This window comes from Staurois parvus, unplaced genomic scaffold, assembly GCF_062004578.1.
Source record: "Staurois parvus isolate SC_StPar_1 unplaced genomic scaffold, SC_StPar_1.0 ptg000763l, whole genome shotgun sequence".
NCBI lineage: Eukaryota > Metazoa > Chordata > Amphibia > Anura > Ranidae > Staurois > Staurois parvus.
The window spans coordinates 482,985-505,546 of NW_028318559.1; the positions used below are offsets into that span (position 1 = coordinate 482,985).

Here is a 22,562-nt window from a genome sequence, read left to right on the forward strand (position 1 = left end):
TTGGCATAAGGCTACTCCGATCTGTCACGTTTTTAGGTTCATAAAAATGAAAAAAGATACAGGTTTTTTTTTTTTTTCTTTTTTTTTTTTTTTCCCGGTCCTAGATGGACTTGGAGATAGGTGGGTGTAAATGGATAACACTCTGTTCATAGGAAGCTGCATGGAGATTCCAATCAGGTCTGCCTGAAAAACTGACAGACCTGATCAAAAGCCTGTGTGAAAGGGCCCTTACTTGTAACAAAGCAACGCAAGACTTCAAGAATTCACTGTTCGACTCTGGACAACAATTTTTTTTTTTCAAACATTTTGATTCCTGAAAAACTCTTGGATTATGAAAGACTCGTTCAAATTAAACCTGAATCTAATTTCAGAATGGTTGTATCACATAGGAATTTTGAGAACTATAAAATTAACTTTTAATGACTAGAATGTGTTTACAGGGTAGCACCACTTTGTTGGGGAAAATATTTCAAATAAAAAATATACCATATACAATTACAACACAAGCCATATTGTAATTTCTTGGTGGTAAAAATTACCTTTCCTTTTCAAACTGCAGTTCTGTAATTTTTTTGTAAAATTAAATGCAATATAGCAACCTGGAGGCATTCTGTACACAGTTGGTGTACTGAACTCTTCCAGAGATGTAATTTCCTGCTTGTGTGTGGGATTGGCTCACTGATTCTCCCAGAAGTCTGCACTAAAATACAAGTCAGATTTTAGGAATTCTTTGCAACAAAAATTTCCGTTTTGGTGAGATGCTGCTAAAGGGTTAATCATATCTAAATGGAGCTATTCTTAACCACTTCCAGTCCGGACACTTTTACCCCCTTCCTGTCCAGGCCAATTTTCAGCTTTCACACTTTGAATGACAATTTCGTGGTCATGCAACACTGTACCCATATGAATTTTTTAGCATTTTTTTGAGACACATAAAGCTTTATTTTGGTGGTATTTATTCACCACTGGGATTTTTATTTTTTTTGCTATGTAAATGAAAATGTCCAAAAATTTTGCAAATAAATAGTATTTCATCATAAATCTTGGCCAAAATTTATTCCGTTATCTTTTTTAGTAAAAAATTAGTTTATAACCAAAAATTTTTAAACTTTTTTTTTTTTTTTCATACTGTCACCTTAGCAGTACAGTGTCACCATGGTGACACTGTACTACTTGTGCGGGGTGATGAAGATTTTTGTTTTTCTTTTATTTTTTTTACACTGATTGCTTTTACACCCATAAAGGCTATAAAAGCAATAATTTCTCCCCTCTGGCTGCATTCTTGCAGCCATTGAGAACTACTGTGTGAGCTGTGATTTGTCACAGCTTGTCACATGGTACAAAGCTGTTGTGAATAGCCTTGTACCATGTGACCTCTGTGATCATTCACTGATTTCACACGTATTAAGCAATGATGTCACAAGTGACATCTTGCTTACTAATCTGCATGTGATCACTGGTTGGCCAATCGGTGATCACATGATCGGGACCTCGCACAGGGGTTCCCGTCCGATGATCGGTGTGCCACTGTGTCCGGAGGACACAGCAGGCACCGGATCGCGGTGCTGCACGCTCCCATGGAGCGCGCACAAGCAGGGTGCGGGGAGGCCGTCAATAAACGGCCACCGACCCTGCACTGCCACCGTCCGGCTGTTTATATACATGGGCCGGACGGGAGGTGGTTAAAGCATGTCTCTGACATGCTGAATGAGCTCAACAGCGATAAAAGTGTTTTTGCTGCTGATTTTCATTTGTACTCGGCATCTTGTGCATCTCGCTGCAGTCAGCAATGTCCTGGTGAAACCATTCACCATGTTTGTCACTGACTTTACCTAGATTTTCATACAGCATGTGTACCTTTTTTTTTTTTTTATATGATTATAATTTTTACTTTATATTGGACTTTCATTACAGAATTTGGAACAGGAGAAATATTCTCTAAATCGGGAAGTTGAACTTAAAAATCACTTGCTGGAAAGCATAAATGTGGAGTGCGAAAATATAAAACAACAACAGAAGATTTGCCTTGAACAACTGCAGGAACAAATGGAGAGGATACATAATCGGGAAGTTTGTGAACTAAAAGATAAGGTAAGATATTACAACTTGTAATTTTTTTCGTTTGTAAATATTTTTTCCACAGAAATTTTTCCATTAACCAACAACAAGTCTTATGTTTGAGGATCTGAAGTTCTTTGGGAGTGTGAATTGATAGAACGTTTAAAATGATTTACATATAATAATATTTAATATTCTTCATGGTGGTTTCTCATTTTTGCTTGGCTTTTCCTATTTGCTTTGTTAGGCAAAAAATCCCTGAAGTTTACACTAAATGAGTCAAAACATAGTTTCTCTCCCCTTACCTTCAGATGACTTCATACAAGTTTTTAGTCAGTGACCATGTCTAAATTGGAGAAGTTTCTGCTGTGTTCTGTACTGTACAAATTTACTTCTAAACCCTTTCCAACTTTAGGATATGCCCTAGAATTCATTTTAAACTTTTTTTTACCTTGTTCCTGTAGCGAGACAGAGGTTTTAATTTCAATGGTTCTTTATTAGAAGTTTAAAATTCAAAGTTCAAATGTTTGCTGAGGAGTGGCTACGAAAAAACATAATATAGAGTGATGTAAGGTGGTGCCTGATAGGCCAAGGTGTTTGTGTCCTGGTGCTGCCATCTTGAGTGGGAAAGGTCGTCTGTCGCATCGTATGCTGGAGAGAGGTTGAAAGATCGTCCAGATACTTGTCTTCGTTACTACAACGCCCTTTGGTTGATCTTCAAAGGTAACTGGTTCTAGGCTTACAGTGACTAGGTAATATCGCAGAACTGGGTAGAAAAATAAACAGAAAAAAAAAGCAGAACATATTTAAGAAACTCCTGCCAAAAAGCAGGTGCAATGGGCAGCCTAGTCTGCTGTGGTATCGTGGAGGGGGTAGAACACTATGAAAAGTGCAAAGCACTAGCAAGGCATAGGAAACCAACAAGCTCTTAGCCTCACACTAGAAGCACATTTTTTTTTTTTTTTTTTTTAAAAAGAAAATTTATTGGGTTTTATTGTACACACACGTTAACCAACGATGAAATATGTCAGTAGTCGTAGCGTGGCAACATGCCAAGTCAGGTGAATAGATTCCAGGATGACAATTTTACTCATAAACATGTTGCAAAAGCCCCGAAAGAAACAAAGAGGGATTAGAGAAATTTGGAAAGATAAGAGTTTCTTATGAGAAAATAGACATGGTGTAATGTATCAGGGTACAAAGGCTTAAAGGTAAAATATGCAGGATTTGGAAAAATCACGTATATATATTCGTAGGTATGAGCAAATGGGATAAGCGATGTAAGCAATGTTGACCATTTGTCCTAACGACCAAGAGGGAGGTCATCGTGCATAAGATTAAGAAGTGAAAGAAAAATTAGGACATAAGGTAGAGATAGAGCAGTAAGAAAATAGGAGCAAGGAGCTGAAAGAACCAGCATATAAAAGAATATGCCAACAGGGAAGGAAAGAGGGAGAAATGGAGGACAAGAGGTTATGTGCCAGAACTCTGAGGCCAGAAGACCAAGAAAACATACCAGGATATAGAAATTAGGACAAAAAGGTAATAAACTGATAGAGTAATAGGATAGTATGGTATAGTGGGAAGCAGCGCATCAGTATGTATGAAGGTGGGCTAGTAGGGGAACACTTCACGAAGAGTCAGCAAGGAGAAGAGAGAGATAATAATAGGCCAGAGCGCCAAAGTGGAAGGAGGGCAGATCGTAAAAATAGTAAAAGAAATTTCTAAGAAGAACACAGCACTAGTAATTTAGCAATCAATTGTCCCCTTAAACGATAATAACACAATGCATCAGGAATACCCTAGAAACTATCTTATGACTAGTTTAGAAAACCATGAGAGGGGTGCTGGGGCTCCAAGGTAGGGAGTACTTTTGAGACATATTGACCCCACTTACGGTTGAACTTTTCCACTCCTGATGTGGAAGGAGCGATATGCATGCTGAGCCGATCCAATCGAAGTAGGAAGTTGAGTTCCATTTTGACATCTGAGATGGTAGGCGGACAGTTGGAGACCCATTTTTAAATAATAGACCTTCTCGCCGCCATCAAGCAAATGGATAGCCATGGTTTGGCTGCTCTGAACAAAGCAAGATGACGGTGTGGGGCAGCAGACACTGAAACTTCCAAGTTGCCAAAAAGAAGAAGCAGCGGGTCTCTAGGTAACGGGAGAGTAGTGATGAAAAACACAAAGTTCAAAAGTTGGTTCCAGAAGGTAGAGACCAATGGGCAATTCCAGAACCTGTGGTGAAGTGACGGCTTGTATGAACCACAGAGCGGACATGTAGAGATCATTGAGTCTGCTCGTGAGTACTGGCAAGGCATATAAGCATGATGCATAATTTTGAATTGCTGCTCCCTCTAAAATTCATTCGTATTGAACGCACAGGTAGTGTTAAAACCTGTGAGTATTTGCTCCGCGGTGAAAGCATTGTCAAAGTCCCGTATCCACGATTTGATGGAAGTATAGGATTCCAGCGGTTTTGCGTAGTGCATAGACAGTTGACCATATATATTGGATATGTTGTATTTTTGATTCCTTACAAGGACTTCTATCATAGTCGAGCAGAAGTGAGTGGACTTGTTTTGCGCTATGGAATTCACATAATTCCTAACTTGCAAGATATACAAAAAATGGTGGGAAGGCAAAGCAAACGAGCTAAGAATCTGTTGGAACGGAAGGGGAGATCCTGATGCAGAGTCATACAATTGACTTACAAGTCTAATACCCTGGTTATACCACTTTTCATAAGCTGCATTATGTTGAGAGACAGAAAAGGAAGGATTGTGATGAATAGGGAGAAAACGAGACAACCAGGGAGAAACTCCTAGTCTACGTCTGACCTCCCTCCATGTGAATAGCGTATCCGGTATGAGTGGATTATGTTTAAGATGTGGAGGAAGTGAGTTGGAATTAGAATGTAAAAGGGCCGACAGATCAAACGGACTCACCATGGCAGATTCGAGTTGGTAATTGGAAAACATGGACGATCGGGAGATCCAATCTATACATACCCGTAAAATGCAAGATAGATTATAGAGTTTAATGTTGGGAAGGCCCAGACTGCCCTCACATCTAGGGAGAAACAACTTATATATAGCTATACGCGGACGGCGCCCCCTCCATAAGAAAATGGAAATCGCTTTGTTCAACCTGACTATATCCGTATGTTTTTTTTTTTTTTTTTTTGCATTCCCTGCCTTCCAACTTTAGGATTTGTATTTCAATGGTTTTTATTAATTTTAAACAGTATAAAACAGAGGCAACAAAACACGCCCACGCAGGGGCTATCAATTGCACCGATAGAAAATGTATAATAGAGCAGACAACGCTCTAATTCCAATAAGGCAAAACGTATGCCCACGTAGGGGCTATCAATGGCACATAGGTAACAATAACATCAGTGAAACTCAGATTATCGCAACTAAAGACAGCTGTCCACTGTCACATCAAAACAAACAGAAAAGGAAAGAAGAAAAGCAGAGAAGAAAGAAAGAGAAAAAACAAAAACAAAAACACACACCAGAGAGCAAGGGTCCATGAGCGCCAATACAAAACTCCATCACCTCCCTACACTGGCCGGGGGGAGCGTGGGAAAGGCATATTGCAACCACGGTTCCCATATTTTCAAAAATTTATGTTGAGAGTCATTGCATATACTCGACATCTGTTCATTGAGCATCATAGTAGTCATACGATCCCGCACCCCCTGAAAAAGTACAAACGGACTCTTCCAGGCCTGGGCAATTGTCCTAGTGGCTGATAAAAACAAATAGGAAGCCAATCGCTGCTGACGAGCCAAGAGGCCCGGTATGGGGCAATGAAGCAAAGCATACCGAGCATCCCGGCGTATGGAGAGATGAAACAAAGTGAAAAGGAGGCCAAACACACGAGACCAAAAACGAACCAACCTCGGGCATGACCACCAGATATGCAGTACATCGCCACGATGGCCACAACCCCGAAAACATCGATCACTACAGGCAGGGCTAGCCTGGGCCAAACGAGCCGGCACCCAATACCAACGAAACAATACCTTATAGGCTGCTTCCAGCGTGGTCGTATTAAACGAACATTTAGCTATGAGTGACCAGGCTTTATTCCAGTCCTCCGGATCCACAGCCACTCCCAGGTCGCGTTCCCACTGAACTACATATGAAAGAGAAGTGTGCGACGAGCATCTGTTCAAAGCTGCGTAAAGAAGGGAGATAAGGCCCGGGGCGCCCGGACGCTGCTGGCAAAGCCGTTCAAAGGCAGATGTCTGATATGGGAAAGCAGAAGTGGCCCTCAGCGAGAGTAGCCAGTGCCGCAATTGAAGGTACCGAAAAAATTCCGCTGGGGGAACATCCCGAGACTCCCGGAGGACATTCCAGGTGGGAAAGGACCGAAAAATCAAAAAGTGTCGCACCTGTGAGAAACCATGAGCCACCCACCAAGAAAATGCCCTCGCGTGATCTAGACCCGGCGGGAAAAGAGGGTTATTAACGATTGGAAGCAAGGGCAAGAAAGGGGACATCAGGCCACTGGAGTAACGTACCGAGTCCCAGACTCGTAGGCCATGGAGCAACATCGGACTCAGCACCGTAGGGCGCAGGGCAGGGGGAAGCCATAGAAGTGTCGATAGTGCGATAGGGGCACAATTAGGCAGTTCCAGCAGGACCTAGAGAGGAACATCGGAGGAAGCGTGCAACATAGACAGCGTGGCAATTTGGCTCGCCTGATAATACTTAGTTACATTGGGTACCCCAAGACCACCTTGGAGTCTATGAGCAAAGAGCGTATTTCTAGAAACTCTGGGATGCTTATTGGCCCAGATAAAACGCATAAACTTCGCCTGAAGCAACCGAAGAAAATGAGGGGGAACGTGCACTGGGAGGGTGCGAAAATAATATAACAATTTCGGCAAGATGGTCATTTTCACTGAATGAACCCGTCCTATCCAAGACAGGTGCGAAAATTGCCAGGAATGCATAAGAGAAGATAAGGAGCTAAGCAAAGGATAATAATTTGCAGCAAAAAGGGAGTCATAGGTGGGGGTCAAGCGAATGCCCAAGTATTCAAGAGAAGAGGAAGCCCACCGGTAAGGGAAGTGGGATTGTAGGCGCGAAACCAAATCTGAAGCCAAAGTAATATTGAGAGCAACGGTTTTATCCAAATTAATACGTAGACCCGAGATCAAGGAAAAGTGCTCAAGAACCCGTTGCAAATTAGGAAGCGTCGTCAGAGGATTAGTAAGGGTCAAGAGGGCATCGTCCGCAAAGAGGCTCAGCTTAAACTCCTGTCCCGCGTATGGAACTCCCGATACATTGCAGTCGGTCCGGAGCGCTAAAGCCAGTGGCTCAAGCGCCAGGACAAAGAGCGCCGGGGACAGCGGGCAGCCCTGCCTCGTCCCTCGCCCAACAGGAAAGGGATCCGAGAAATACCCAGCGTATTTAACGGAAGCCGAAGGAAAGGCATACAAGGCTTGAATCCAAGAGAGAATAGAATCCCCGAAACCCCAGCGAGACAGCACAAACCGCAGATATTCCCAGGATAGAGAATCAAAAGCTTTATATATGTCCAAGGACAGTAAGAATCCTGGGATTTTCCGTTGTTGCAGAAAATGTATAAGATGGACCACCTTACGGACATTATCACCCGCCTGCCTCCCGGGGACGAACCCTACTTGGTCCCTGTGGACCAGGCTACACAAATATTTATTGATGCGAAAACTAAGGATCTTGCCCAATATTTTCAAGTCTTCATTAAGAAGAGAGATGGGCCGGAAGGCTTGCGGTTCCTGGACATCAGCGGTCGTCTTAGGAATCATAGAGATATGTGCCCTAAGTGCGTCCGGAGAGGGCAAGGAGCCCTGTCGTAACTCATTAAAGTAGGCAGCTAAAAAGGGCGCCAATAGGGCTGAGAATTTTTTATAATAGAGACCGGAGAAGCCGTCTGGACCTGGGGCCGCGGTGGACCGTAAAGATTTGATTGCTTGTAGCACTTCCGGTACGGTGACACCTGCGTTGAGGGCCACCTGTGCTGCCTCGGTTAATCCAGGAAGATGGAGGTCCTGAAAGAATGCCTCTGCCTGGGCCACAGGGAAGGGATCTGGGGCAGCATAGAGGCGCGAAAGGAAGTCCGAGAATTGGGAAACAATCTGCTGGGGATTAGAAGTACAGCCACCCGTGGAAAGTCGAAGCCGAATCGGTTTATGGGGTTTCCCCACAGAATTGAGTTTCCTGGCTAGCATGGGACCGGGCTTATTAGCACAGGAATAGAATTTATGTTTGGTCCAACGCAAGGCCCGTTCCGCCTCCGAAGAGGCAAGGAGGTCCAATTCTGTCGCCAGAGCGTCCCGAGCGCGTTTATCGGCCACGGATGGGGATGACTTCCAACGCGCATCCGCAGAGGCCAGGAGAGAATGAAGCTCCGAGAGTCGACGTTCCCGCTCCCGCTTCCGGACTGCAGCCAGTTGTATAACATGACCCCGCACCGTGGCCTTATGCGCTTCCCATAGGGGCACTGCTGAAGAGACCGATCCCGAGTTTTCCGTAAAGTATGTCCGTAAGAAGAATTCTATTTCTTGGCAGGTAGCCTGAGTGGTCAGTAAAGAGTCATTGATGCGCCAATGAAAAGGGCGTCGTTCTGACCCGGAAAGGGCAAGGAGGAGTACCAAAGGATCATGGTCTGACCAGGGTGAGGAGGGAATAGTTATCCGCCGGACCGAGGGGAGTTGCTGGACCTGCATGAATATATGATCAATTCTACAGAAACTGTCATGAGGGTTAGAATAGAACGTAAAGTCGCGTTCAGTTGGATGAAGTTCCCTCCAGACGTCCGCTAGCCCCGCCGTCCGCAAAAGAGAGCGCATATGTTCCTCCAGCACCAAGTCATGAGAGGGGGTCGCTCCTTGTGCGTAGCGCCTATCCAGTGTGGAATCTAAGGTAACATTCGAATCCCCCATAACAAGAAGAAGACCCTTAGAGTGTCGAGAAATAATGGTGCAAAGATGCGAAAAGAATTTATGCTGGAAACGGTTAGGCGCGTAGTAAGAGACAAAGGTAACCTCCTGGTCCCAGAGGGTGCCTTGCAGAAGCAAATACCTGCCCGTGGGGTCCGCTATATTCCGAGCACAGACAAAGGGGAGATTGCGTTTAAAAGCTATCAGAACACCCCGACGCTTCTCAGGAGCCGAGGCCGTGTAAAAGATGGGATAGTGAGGTGAAAGATAACGCGGAGCGGAGGACTGAGAAAACCTGGTCTCCTGTAGACATACCACATCTATTTGTTGCGACTTGAGGTGATGAAAAACTTTAGTCCGTTTCTGAGGCGAATTGAAGCCCTGAACATTTTGTGAATGTATTTTCAAAAGGGGTGAGGCCATGGCGGTATCAACGCAACACGCTCAGCAGAAAAAAGCCCAAAGCAGCCAGCAATTTCCACTCCCAATGGCGATCGGACCATGGCGTCCCGGAACCCTGCAGAAAACAAAAACAAAAAAAAACAGAGAAAAAGAGAAGAACAAAGAAAGAAAAAAGGAAAAAGACACAAAAAGTATACACAACAGTGCAATCGTGTCACACCAATGGTGACGTGCATCCTACACATGAAGGATACAGTTAGGGGTAACTCTACCACCGGACACATGGCTGCAAATGGAAACATCAAAACAGAAGCCCTCAGGGGGCAAAAAGGCAATGTACATAATAGAATATTAAGACAATAACACATGCAGCGCTAAAAATAAAATTAAAACATAGAAAAACATATAGAGTAATATGTGATGGACTACTAGTGCTTAGTAGTGATTTATAAGTGTCCTCATAGCATGAATGCAATAGTCCCAATAAACTTGTGCAAGACGTGATGAACTCCGTGCTGTGAAGTGTTTAATATTATGCACTCACCAGAAAGCGCATAAAATGCGCATTTGAGTTGTCAGACCACTCCTGGTCCCAGAAAAGTTGAACCTATATGGATCATCTGGCGAGCTGTCACTCTGTCACTCCTTAACCAGCAGGGGGACTCCCGACATCCAAGGAACCCCACAGGGATAATCCAGGCTCATTAACCAGGGCACTCACATGCAGTATCCACCTTGAGAGAGGGGGGGCTTGACCAGAAAGCCCACCCCAAAAAACACTGATAGTGTAGTATGTTCCAACAAATGTTCTTTATTAGAGATGATGTATACAAATAACTCACAGGGTATCCCAGATAAAAAGATGGCCGCCGGCCTCCACGAGGTACGGAACGGCGTGACGTCACCGGCTAGGCTCCACCCTGACGCGTTTCGTGCGGACGAGCACGTTATCAAAGGGAGCGAGCACTAGCCGGACTAACCTATATATACCGTTCCACGCGCATGCGCGGTGGAACGAAAAAGCCGGTGACGCCATTTTGGCCCGCTCGCGCATGCGCAAAGCATGCGATAGCGGCCATTTTCTAGGTTATCACGGCTCAGGGTAGGCGACCCTTATGCATTACAGAGAAACTCTCTCACCTACCCTGTCATAACGGAGACAGGTATAACGGGGGGCGGCAGATCACGGAAAAAACCCTATATATTGACCGCAGGGAGTGTGATATATGTTAGTAGACTGCCCTTAGCTCTATTACAAATGGATTTAATATAGGTGCAGTCAAATTGCCTGTATAAAGGCTAATTAAATAGCGTTTATTGCACACCCCTAAATATATGTTAGAATATGGCCAAACCTCCCTCAAATCCAACAAAACTTTATAAATACTAAAAATTATAAAGAATTATGCCTAAAAACACCCCCCTGAGCCATGATATATTAAATTGCACATAATATAAGAAAATACTGTATGACATATAAATAGAGTAAAAATCATAAAAAATACATAAACATCTGAAAATGTGCAAATAGTATAAAACGAAGTGAGAAATATGTATAAAATGCTTAAAATGATAAAAACTTATCAACTTGTATCAATAAAACAATGGCCCTGGTTAATGAGCCTGGATTATCCCTGTGGGGTTCCTTGGATGTCGGGAGTCCCCCTGCTGGTTAAGGAGTGACAGAGTGACAGCTCGCCAGATGATCCATATAGGTTCAACTTTTCTGGGACCAGGAGTGGTCTGACAACTCAAATGCGCATTTTATGCGCTTTCTGGTGAGTGCATAATATTAAACACTTCACAGCACGGAGTTCATCACGTCTTGCACAAGTTTATTGGGACTATTGCATTCATGCTATGAGGACACTTATAAATCACTACTAAGCACTAGTAGTCCATCACATATTACTCTATATGTTTTTCTATGTTTTAATTTTATTTTTAGCGCTGCATGTGTTATTGTCTTAATGTGAAGGTTTGAGGTTTGTGCCTTTTATGCCAGCTGCTTGCTACGCATCTCCAATCGCTCGTTAATTATCTCTTTTTTTCTGTTTTTTGACATAATAGAATATAGTAAATCTTAATAAACTAAAAGTCCCAGGAGCAGGAACCTCCGCGACGACCCTCCCATAGAAACCCAGAGAACCACAGGGGCCAACCCCCCTCCACCCAACCAGGCCCACCGGGTCAACCTCCCACCCTGGAGCCCAAGGGAACCATCACCCAATGCCACAAACGTAGACCCAAGCACCATCACATGGACCCAAAACAGGCTGCGGCAGCAAAAAGTCCCGATTCCTAAGTCCAGGAAGAGACCCCCCCCCAACCCGGGATGAAACCCAAAAGGGCAAGCCGGAGCAGTCTCAACCTAGAATGTCGACAAACCGGGGAGGCCCTAAGGGCCAAACTCACAATCTCGTCAGGGTAGTCCCTCGGTGAGACGATATGTGGGAGTTCCAAGGCGCATCTTCAGCCTGGAGAAGAACAGGAAGGACTTGATCGCGAAGGGGTCTGAGGGAGAGCCCCCCTCCTGTTGGACGACCGCTCCCAGATGCGGCCCAGAGGGGGCCGCCTTGCCGAGGATCCAGAGGAATGAGCCGGGCTCCGATCAGCAGCTTCCGGCGAGAGAAGATGTAGAGATTCCAGGAGAGAATGGGCCTCCTCCGGCGTAGCCACAGAATGACTGCGGCCCTGGTAGGTGAAGGTGAGGCGGAACGGAAAGCCCCAGGCATATTTAATTCTGTGTTTCACCAGGACCGAGGTGAAGGGCTTGAACTGGCGTCGCTTCTGGAGAGTGGTCTGAGAGAGGTCCGCGAAAAGCTGGTAGCAGTGCCCCTGGAAGCTAAGATCAGGGTTATTTCTGGCCGCCAAGAGGATAGTTTCCTTAGTGCGGTAATAAGTAAACTTGATGACAATGTCCCTCGGGGGCCCATCCGGTCGTCTGGGGCCCAAAGAACGATGTACGCGGTCAAATTCGAGCCGGTCAATGGGAATAGTGGGTGTCAGCTCCTGAAACAGAGCAGTAGCAGTGGAGGTAAGATCCGTGACCGTTTCCGGAATACCCCTTAATCGCAAATTGCCACGGCGGGAACGGTTTTCGAAATCCTCAAGCCGCAGAAGTGCGTCCGCCAATTCCTTCTTAAGGTCGCACAGGTCCTGTTCGTGATTTTCAATGACTGTGGCCGCAGCGTCCATTTTATCTTCGAGATCATTCGTCCGATTGCCCAAATCCCGATTTTCCCGCGAAAGACGGTCGGCCAGCTTGGTGGTAGCGGAGGACAATTCTGTTTGCAGCATACTTTTAAAGCGGCGCAGGAGCTCGACATCCCGCAGGGATGGAATGTGCGACCGCTGGGATGGCTCGGGATCCAGGTCCTCCCCACTGCCAGGATCCATCTCACCTGCAGGTAGTGATGGCAGGGGACCCAAACTTGCAGCCAGGGCTTCAGCTGTTGTCCGGGGCGAAAACCGCGAATCCGCGGCCGGGGTCCTGGAAGCCTCCGGCGGCCGGCCTAAAATCGAGGCCGCGGCTTCACCCGCGATCTCCGGCGGGTAGGCCGCAACCTCCCGAACGGTCTGCCGGACGCTGGAGGTGCGGGGGGCCGGGGTTTTTTTCCCCATCAGGGTGCTGGAGGGACAGGGGGCCAGGGAGGAAGCGGAGGGACCCCCCCTGAGGGTCAGAAATCGGCCGATGTGTCCGGCGGCCGAGACCGTAAATTAATAGGCACGAGCTCACGAGCGCCCCCTATATCCGTATGTTTGAGCAGGAGAGGGATAGTTTGGAGAGGATATAAAAGCTTTGGAAAACTCGTCATCTTGAAGAGGTGGGCTCTACCCATAAGTGATAACTGCAGTTCATTCCACATTTCTAATTCCCCTAAAATTTTTTGTATTACTGGCGAGTAGTTAAGAGAATAAAGGGATGAAGCTAATTTCCCAATTTTAATACCTAGATAAGTAATATGGTTTGTATTCATTTTGAAAAGTGATTTGCCAGCCCATTCAGGAAGTCTAGCGTGATATAGGGGGAGAACCTCACTTTTCGCAAAATTAATACGGAGACCCGAGCAACACCGAAAATCTGCGAAAACAGACTGTACGGTAAATCTAGAGTCGGGTTGGAAGTGAATATTAATATGTCGTCCGCAAATAAAGCTAGGCGAAGATCTTGTTGGGCAATTTGAATGCCATGACGTTGTGACTGAAACAACAAGAAGCGGGCTAGCTAAGTTGAAAAGCAGGGGGGACAGTGGACAGCCTTGTCTTATTCCCTTATGTAATGGTATGGGGTTGGATATTTTTCCCGCCGCTACTACCTGAATTAGATGCGTAAATGGACCGGAAAAGCCAAATTTAGAGAGGACTGTATGAAGCCATTGAAAACTAACATTGTCAAAAGCTTTTTCAGCGTTGAGGGAAATAATCGCTAGATCCTGTAATGGGTTATTTTTAGCCTGATGTAGAACTGTGAGCACTTTGCGGATATTTGACGTGGCCGAGCGCCCCTTTATAAAACCCGCTTGAGAAGGATGAATAAGAGAGGGTAAAATAATGGCCAAGCGGTTAGCTATGATTTTGGAAAGGATCTTTGCATCTAGATTAAGGAGAGAAATCGGACGATAAGAACCAGGGTCCGAAGGGTCTTTGTCTTTTTTGGCTATTAGTTTAATGTGGGCTTGCGAAGCTGATGGGAGATACACCCCACTCTCCTGGATGGACTGATATACCAACTGTAAAGTAGGAGAGATGGTTTTAACCATAAGTTTATAAAATTCAGAGGAGTACCCGTCCGGGCCTGGAGCTTTACCATTGGCTAGAGAACTAATAGCTAGACAAATATCCGCTTTTGATATAGGGGCATTTAGAGATTGCAGTGCTGTTGGATCTATTTGTGGTAGATTAACACTTTCAAGAAATGAGTCTGCTCGTGCCTGGTCTATAGGATCCGGCCCATATAAATTTGCGTAAAAACTTTCCAGAATAGATATAATCTCTTCCGGGGATTGTTTAAGTAACCCCTGAGAATCTTTTAGAGAGGTGAATTGCGTGGGGGTAAAAGGCTTTCTACACAGAAGTTTGCCTGGTTTGTCACCAAACCTGTGATACTGTAAGTCAAGGTATGAGTGATGAAGTGTTTCCTGAGCTGCCGCCCATGTGTTGAACTGGTTTTTAGCATCCGCCCAAGCCTTCCTATTGTCCTGCGTATTTGAATCCGTCATCCTTCTTTGAGTCAGTCTAAGAAGGTTACTAGCCTCAGTGAAATTATGCAGAATTCTTTTTTTATAAGCGGACGTAAAGGCGATAATTTTGCCACGTAATACCGCCTTCCCCGTATCCCAAAATAAATTTGGATTGGAAACATGGGCCGCATTAGTAATTTGGAAATCTGCCCAGGTGTCTTGTAACTGCCGGGAAAGCTCCTGATTATTCGCCAGAAACGAGGGGAAGCACCATATCCTAGGATGTGGTGTAGGATCTAGAAAATTTATAGTAATAGAAATTGGAGAGTGATCCGATATGGCTATGTCATGTATGGAAGATGATACAACATGTTGCAGTATTGTGGGGTTGCAAAAAATATAATCGATTCTAGATAAAGAGTGATGAACGGGAGAGTATAAAGTGTAATCTCTACTGGCTGGATGGGTCAAGCGCCATATATCAGTAATTTGCATTGCTTCAACGAAGCTGCAAAGTAAAGTGGGCGTTGGATGGGACGTCTGAGAAGAGCGAGAATCACGGTCAACACTCTGCGATTTATCCTCCTGCTCCTGCATGACAGAATTAAAGTCACCTCCCATGGCAAGCGGCTTGTGAATATATGTTGCCAGCCATAAAGACAGGCCTTGAAAAACCTGCCTCGTCGGGGAGTTGGGTGCATATATACTGGCAAGAACCAACTCTTGGGATCCGAGTTTGATATGCGCTGCTATAAATCGGCCCTCAGTGTCCGCATCCATAGAGACCAATTCAGGATTAAGCCTCTTGTGGATAAGAATAAGTATCCCTGCTTTATTATTTAGGGAGGAGGAGCCGAAGACATGACCCACCCAGAGTTTTCGCATACGGACAAAGTCAGGTTGTGTGAGATGAGTCTCTTGGAGTAGAGCTATATCCGCGCGTAAGCGCCGCAAATGTCGTAGTACTGCCATGCGTTTGTGAGGGGATCTGAGGCCCTTAACATTCCAAGAAAAAATACGTGTCATTCTAGCTGGTGTGTGATGTGTGATAAAAAGATATGGGACTTACCAATTAGAGATGTGGAAACAATTTGCGCTGCTTTGTAAGGCGGATGGGAGTGGTGTAAATCTGGTCTCAGAAGACTAAGGAGATCTCCAAAGAAGTAAAAGTGGGATTGAAGAAAAAAAAGAGAAGAGAAAGCGAAGACAAGAGCAAGGGCCCTAGTAAAGCCCAACAAAAATTCAAAACATACATTATACCAAAACAGTATAAAGGACTTCACGTCATTCCGCATGCTGTATCCACCAACGTCAGCGTGACCGGGAGTAGCAGTGAGAGGAGCCTGCCCCAGGGACCAAGTTATAATTGTTGAGATGAGGGAGGGCGTCCCTCAAACGTATTCCCAACAACGGCTCCAACACCCTACCCCCCGCAGCACTGCCGATGTATGGAGCAAGGCATATGTGGGAATAAGGAAGTAAAAATCAGGCATATATATATATATATATACAGTTGCAAGAAAAAGTATGTGAACGCCTTGGGATTACGTGGAGTTTTGCATTAATTGGGCATAAAATGTGCGCTGAACATCATCTATGTCACAATAATAGAAGAACACAGTCTGCTAAACATAATACTACACAAACATTAGATGTTGCCATGGTTTAATTGCACATTATATGTAAACATTCACAGTGCAGGGAGGAAAAAGTATGTGAACCATTGGACTTAATAACTGGTTGACCCTCCTTTGGCAGCAATAACCTCAACCAAACGTTTCCTGTAGTTGCAGATCAGACCTGCCAACGATCTGGAGTAATTTTGGACCACTCCTCTTCACAAAACTGTTTCAGTGTAGCAATATTCTTGGGATGTCTGGTGTGAATCGCTCTCTTAAGGTCATGCCACAGCATTTCATTTGGGTTGAGGTCAGGACTCTGACTGGGCCACTCCAGAAGGCGTATTCTGTGCTGTTGCAGCCATTGTTTTGTTGAATTACTTGTGTGCTTTGGGTCATTGTCCTGTTGCATCACCCATCCTCTGCGGAGCTTCAGTTGGCGGACAGATAGTTGTACGTTTTCCTGCAAAATGTCTTGATAAACTCTGGAATTCATTTTCCCATCAATGACAACAATACGTCCAGGCCCTGAGGCACCAAAGTAGCCCCAAACCATGATGCTCCCTCCGCCATGTTTTACAGTGGGGATGAGGTTTTGATGTTGGTGTGCTGTGCCTTTTTTTCTCCACACAAAGTGCTGTGTGTTCTTCCCAAACAACTCATTCTTGGTTTGATCTGTCCACAGTATATTTTGCCAGTAGTGCTGTGGAACATCCAGGTGCTCTTTTGCAAACTTCAAACGTGCTGCAATATTCTTTTTGGACAGCAATGGCTTCCTCCGTGGTGTCCTACCATGTACTCCATTCTTGTTTAATGTTTTCCTTATTGTAGATGTGTCAACAAAAATGTTAGCATGTGCCATAGATTTCTGTAGGCCTTTAGCTGATACTCTGGGATTCTTCTTTACCTCATGCAGCATTCTGCGCTGTGCTCTTGCAGTCATTTTTACAGGACGACCACGCCTAGGGAGAGTAGCAACAGTGCTAAACTTTCTCCATTTGTAGACAGTCTGTCTTACCGTGGACACATGAACATCAAGGCTTTTGGAGATACTTTTGTAACCCTTTCCAGCTTCATGCAAGTCAACAATTCTTGATCGTAGGTCTTCTGAGAGCTCTTTTCTGCGAGGCATGGTTCACATCAGACAGTGCTTCTTGAAACCAGTAAACCCAAAACAGGTGTGTGTTTGTTAAGGGCAGGACAGCTGTCAGCAACATATCCAATATCATCACACTGATTGGAGTCAAGGTTGGCTCACTCCTGGCTCCAATTAGCTCTGGGAGAAGTCATTAAGCTAGGGCCTCACATACTTTTTCCACCCTGCACTGTGAATATTTGCATGTTATGTGCAATTAAACCATGGCAACATCTAATGTTTGTGTAGTATTATGTTCAGCAGACTGTGTTCTTCTATTGTTGTGACTTAGATGACATTCAGAGCACATTTTATGCCCAATTCATGCAAAACTCCACGTAATCCCAAGGGGTTCACATACTTTTTCTTGCAACTGTATACAACATGACATTGAAACGGGAAAGTGGTAAGACACTATGCCAAACAGATAATGCTTAAAACAACTAGTGCTGAACAACCGAAAAGGCTCAGACTTTAGAATGTGTGAGCATTTCAGTAAATAAGAAGAGATACCATTCAAAAAATAAAAATAGAAAAACTCTTTCATCTGAACCAATCGGACCAAGAGAAAAGCTTGAAGCTTTAATGTAGAGACCAATGGCCTCATAGACCTTCAAGGCGGACGAGATTTGGAGGAAGATGGAATGGTGCGTTGACGTTTAGGTGGGTCTTTGTGAGGACTGTGTTGATCTCTGGGACCGAAATTTCTACCTGCATGCTGTGTCGACGGATCCCCGTCGGTTAGGTGATCCTGGAGATATTGGAGAGCTTCTTCAGGATGAACGAAAGATTTGGAGACCCAAGATGGTGCAGTGAATCGTATACGCCAATGTGAACTTTATTCCTTTCTGGTAAAGAGTGGCACATACTTGCTGAAATGCTTTCCGTTTACGCGATACTTCCTGTGAGTAGTCCGCAAATAGTAATAATTTGTGACCCTCAATCTGCAGAGAGCGTGAGTTACGAAAAGAGGTGAGGATCGCTACGCGGTCAGCATAGTTGAGATAGCGGACAATCACTGATCGTGGCGTTCGGTAGACTGAGGCCCCAGGCGATGGGCTCTCTCTACCTGACAAGAGGAGGATAGGCCTAACGCTGCCGGGATCCGTGCTGAGCAGAGGTCGGGGAGAGCACCTGTATTAAAAGATTCTGGAAGACCCACAATGCGTAAGTTATTCCTACGTGATCGATTTTCCAGATCATCGATTTTATCCAAAATACTTTGCTGTATACGATTCGATTGTGATGTAACCGCTTGCATTGAATGGACTTCATCTTCTAAATCAGATAAGCGGTGTTCAGCCTCAGATAATCGTTTATAATGGTCGCTCAAATCTTTTCTCAGCTGTTCAATGCCCATTGTGACAGCTTTATCTACAGCCTGAGTGATATTGGGGAGCAATATAGAGGACACTGCCTGAGCTATTTTAATATATTGCTCAGTAAGGCAGTCAGTGCCAGAAGGGAGTGGAGAGGCAGTGAGGAGGTTGGTGGGAGACTCTGACATACCTGCTCCCACAGTGCGATCTCGCTCTGTGCCTGTGTCCATGCTGTGACAGGCATTGTCGGCCATCTTGGCTGCAGGAGGGGGAGAGCCGCATCCCTCCGCTCTAGCCGCTGACTCATGGCCGGACTACGCCGGCAGAAGGTACCGCTCCATGCTGGGGCCACCGCTGGAAGGTAAGGGGCACCCTTAGGCTAGAAAGCGGGGGTCCCCGAGGCAGTTAGCAGGCTTTGTATAGCCGGGATCCCGGGAGCCGCGGGTCCCGCGTGTTACAGCATCCGGCGCCGGAATCGGAAGTCCACATTTTTGGTTTTAAGGGAGAGGCTGAAGTATCTGCTTTGGAGCCAGATCAAGTCCCTTACGTTTTCCAATCTCTCTGGAGGTGATGTTGCAGGGAATTGAGCATCCCTGGGGAGCAATTGCTACTGTTTGAATACCGTTTTTCACACTATAAATGGGGATCAATTTACCATTCCATGTAACGAGTGCTTTCATAGGAAACTCCCATTTGTAAATTATATTGTTGTTTCGCAGAACTTTGGTTAGTGGAAAGAGTTTTTTCCTGTTGAGTGTGGTTTGTTGGAAGATATCTGTGCATAGAGAGATGTCGGTGAAGTCATCTGATACAACCAGGGCTGTGGAGTCGGTAGATAAATGTTCCGACTCCGACTCCTCAGTTTTTTGTACTTCCGACTCCGACTCCTCTGTATTAATATGCGAAGGCATATGCGAATATGCGAAGGCAGGAAAGAAAGGCAACATACATGTCATTACCACAGGACTACTGGCTGGGAGGCCAACAGTCTACTGTATTGAACAGTTTAAGCAAAAGACAAACACAATGAAAACAACAAAGTTTTATTAATTTTTTTTTATTAATTAATCAAGTGGCTGGATAGTAGCAGCAGGCATAAACATCAGGAACAGGAACTTTACCAGTCCAAAAATACAAACCACATTATTTGGTTGTTTTAGAACAAAAACAAAGCTTATCTATATGAACCAAAAACAAAATCTGTAAAACCTAGAAATGGTTTATATTAATCTTGAAATGTAGTTATAGGCTTAGCAAATGCAAATCAATTCAATGTAGAGTTCTAAGGAAGAGAATTGCCTCTGCCAGATCCTCTTTCATAGAGGCTCTTAAGTCAGACTTTATTATTTTTAGGGCTGAAAATAATCTTTTGACACTGACTTGGGTGGGTGGCATTGCAGTAACTATTCTGGCCACATCACTAACGATCTCTGGATAAACAAGGATGGCTTCTTCAACAGTAAGTTTTGATGAGCAATCATACTTTTCAACTTCTTCTAGTGCTTTATAAAACTCCTGTTGGAATTTTTTTATTTGGACATTTACTGGTTCTGTAACGCTTATGCAACGTCGCTTTCGTTTACCAACTTCTATTTTGTTTAAGAAGGAATCAAAGTCTAATTCTTCGTTTGAAGAAGATGATCCTGAGTTACCACTATTGCTTAAAAGAACTTCATCCTGTGGAGGTATTTCAGGTCGTAATCCCTTCATGCGAACTGCTACATCATAGAGGGCCTTTTTCCCAGTAGCAGTCTGTTCACTGTTCAACAAAATTCGGCTCATTGGGTCGACATAAATAGCCGCTAACAAGATTTCATTTTCCAGCAAAAGACTCTCTCTTTTCATCATTCAAGATGCAATGCCCTCAGCTATTAACCCTCCATTTTTGTTCAGGCGATATAACAGGCTCTTCCATTCCAAGAGGAATTTACCTGGGGTTAGATCGTCACATTGCAACCTCTTGGTGACAGTGAAGGGGTGAAAAAGAAGGTTCTCCAGCTCTTTTGTTTGTGCCCACTGGCTTTCAGTTAATGCAAGATTTTCATTGTCCATTTCTTCTATGAAGTCTTTAAGTTCAAGCAAACGCTTCACCATTAAATAAGTGCTTCCCCAGCGAGTTGTTTGATCCAAAATGGCTCCTTTTCCTGCACGTCTTTTCAAAATTGCATCTGTTTTCGGGGCCCTGGCTGCAACAGTTACTTGCCGTAATTTGCCATTTAGTGTAGCTGCATAGCGATCTTTTAATCCATCTCTTATGGCAAGTTGCAGTGTATGAACAGCACATCGCATATGATGAATAGTAGCAAGCTTCAATGCTTCTTCAACAAAGTTGTCTAAAAAAATGTCAGCATTCTCTTCAGTTTCTAAACTTTCTCCAATACTTGCAGAGCTGTCTACCTCTAACTCTAATATCTGTTTGTTACCTTCTTCATCTGCGTTCATCTTCTCAATTGTGCTCAACATGTTAGAAGCGTTATCTGTCACATAAAATCTGTTCCTTTTTTAATTTCAAAATCTTCTAGAACACCCTACACTAACTTCTGAAGGTAATCACTGGTGTGATGTGCCTGAGTGTCCTTTAATCCGAGGGTCCGTGTTATTGTTTTGTTATTTTCATCCACAAATCTAACATTAATAGCGAAATAATTGACTCTGTGACGTGTGCATGCATCCATTTTAAGGAAGACAAAACGTCCTTTCAGAACTTTCTATAGTTCTTCCTTTTTACATTTGGCCTCCTCAATTATAAGTTTCCTTATACTTTCTCTTTCCAGAGAAACAGCAAGTTTTTTTGCCATTTCTCCATTTAGGCCTAAAAAGGCTGTCTGTGAAAAGAAGGATAGTGGTAAACTATTCTTTACTACCATTTCAATAATGTGGTGTTTGAATTTTTCTGGTGTCATCCTTATGGTAACTTTGTCAGATATAAAGAATTTTCTTATTTTTGATTGTTCTCCAGTAGATTTCTGAACGTTTTTTGTCACAGAAGTAGATGCAATGTTTTCATTGCTATCTTTCTCATTCACGGTTTCTAACACTTTGGGATGAAAACGCTGTAAGTGTCTTTTCAAATTTGATGCTCTTGTAGGTGCATTTTTATCAGGCCCACTGAAACTGCTAATTTTTGCATCACATTGTTTTTCACCATCATCATCTTTTCTAATACATTGGCACACGTAATGTTTTCCATCACTTGATAATGCAAAGTGCTCATAAACAGTAGACTTTGTCGTGTTTGTTGTTAGCAGTCTTTCTGCAATTGTTTAGGATGCCTCTTTCCCTAAAATATAAAATATGTTATACTAACTGGCATATAATTAGATTTTTAATATCAACATACACAGTCTTGTAAGTTGTACGTACATGGCTTTATACAAACAAATAAGCTATATATCCCAGCACTAAACCTAGACATGATTTGTCCTATACAGAAAAACATGCACAGACATGTACTGTACGTACACACACACACACAACACAGAGCCTACATTTTAGTACTCAGAGCATATAAACAATCTGCACTATACATAAACATTCATGCATTCCTGCAGCACCAAACTTACAAACCTAGGATAGACAGTTTCTTCCAGAAACATGTACACATGTCTTCCCTCATACTGACAAGCAGGCATGCAGGTTTTAAAATAAATATAAACACTTACAGTTGAATCCAAGAAGCTGTTCCACCAAGTTCTTCTAAGCTCTTCTAGCAGAGAGAGGTGGTTGGGCAGAAGCTGCTGCCTTCTCCTTTTTTGTGTGCTGATCTGCTGCTGAAGATAGGGCAGTGGGAGGATCCAGGAAGGGGCATTTATTATAAAACATGATTTCCCTAGTAGAATCCCATAGTCATGTTTAAAGTTTAAGCTAACAATCGGAGTTTAAAAGTTTTTATAGTCTTAGCTA

General features: G+C 44.1%; 1 protein-coding gene across 2 annotated transcripts in view; it reads left to right on the forward strand.

Moving 5' to 3' along the window:
* Positions 1-22,562, forward strand: part of SPDL1 (spindle apparatus coiled-coil protein 1) — a 143,519-nt gene that overhangs the window by 48,269 nt on the left and 72,688 nt on the right. For both annotated transcript variants that reach the window (XM_089654396.1, XM_089654397.1), the window contains exon 3: positions 1,915-2,091. In XM_089654396.1, the coding sequence (XP_089510522.1) occupies positions 1,915-2,091 (177 nt within the window). The remainder of the gene's footprint in view (positions 1-1,914; positions 2,092-22,562) is intronic.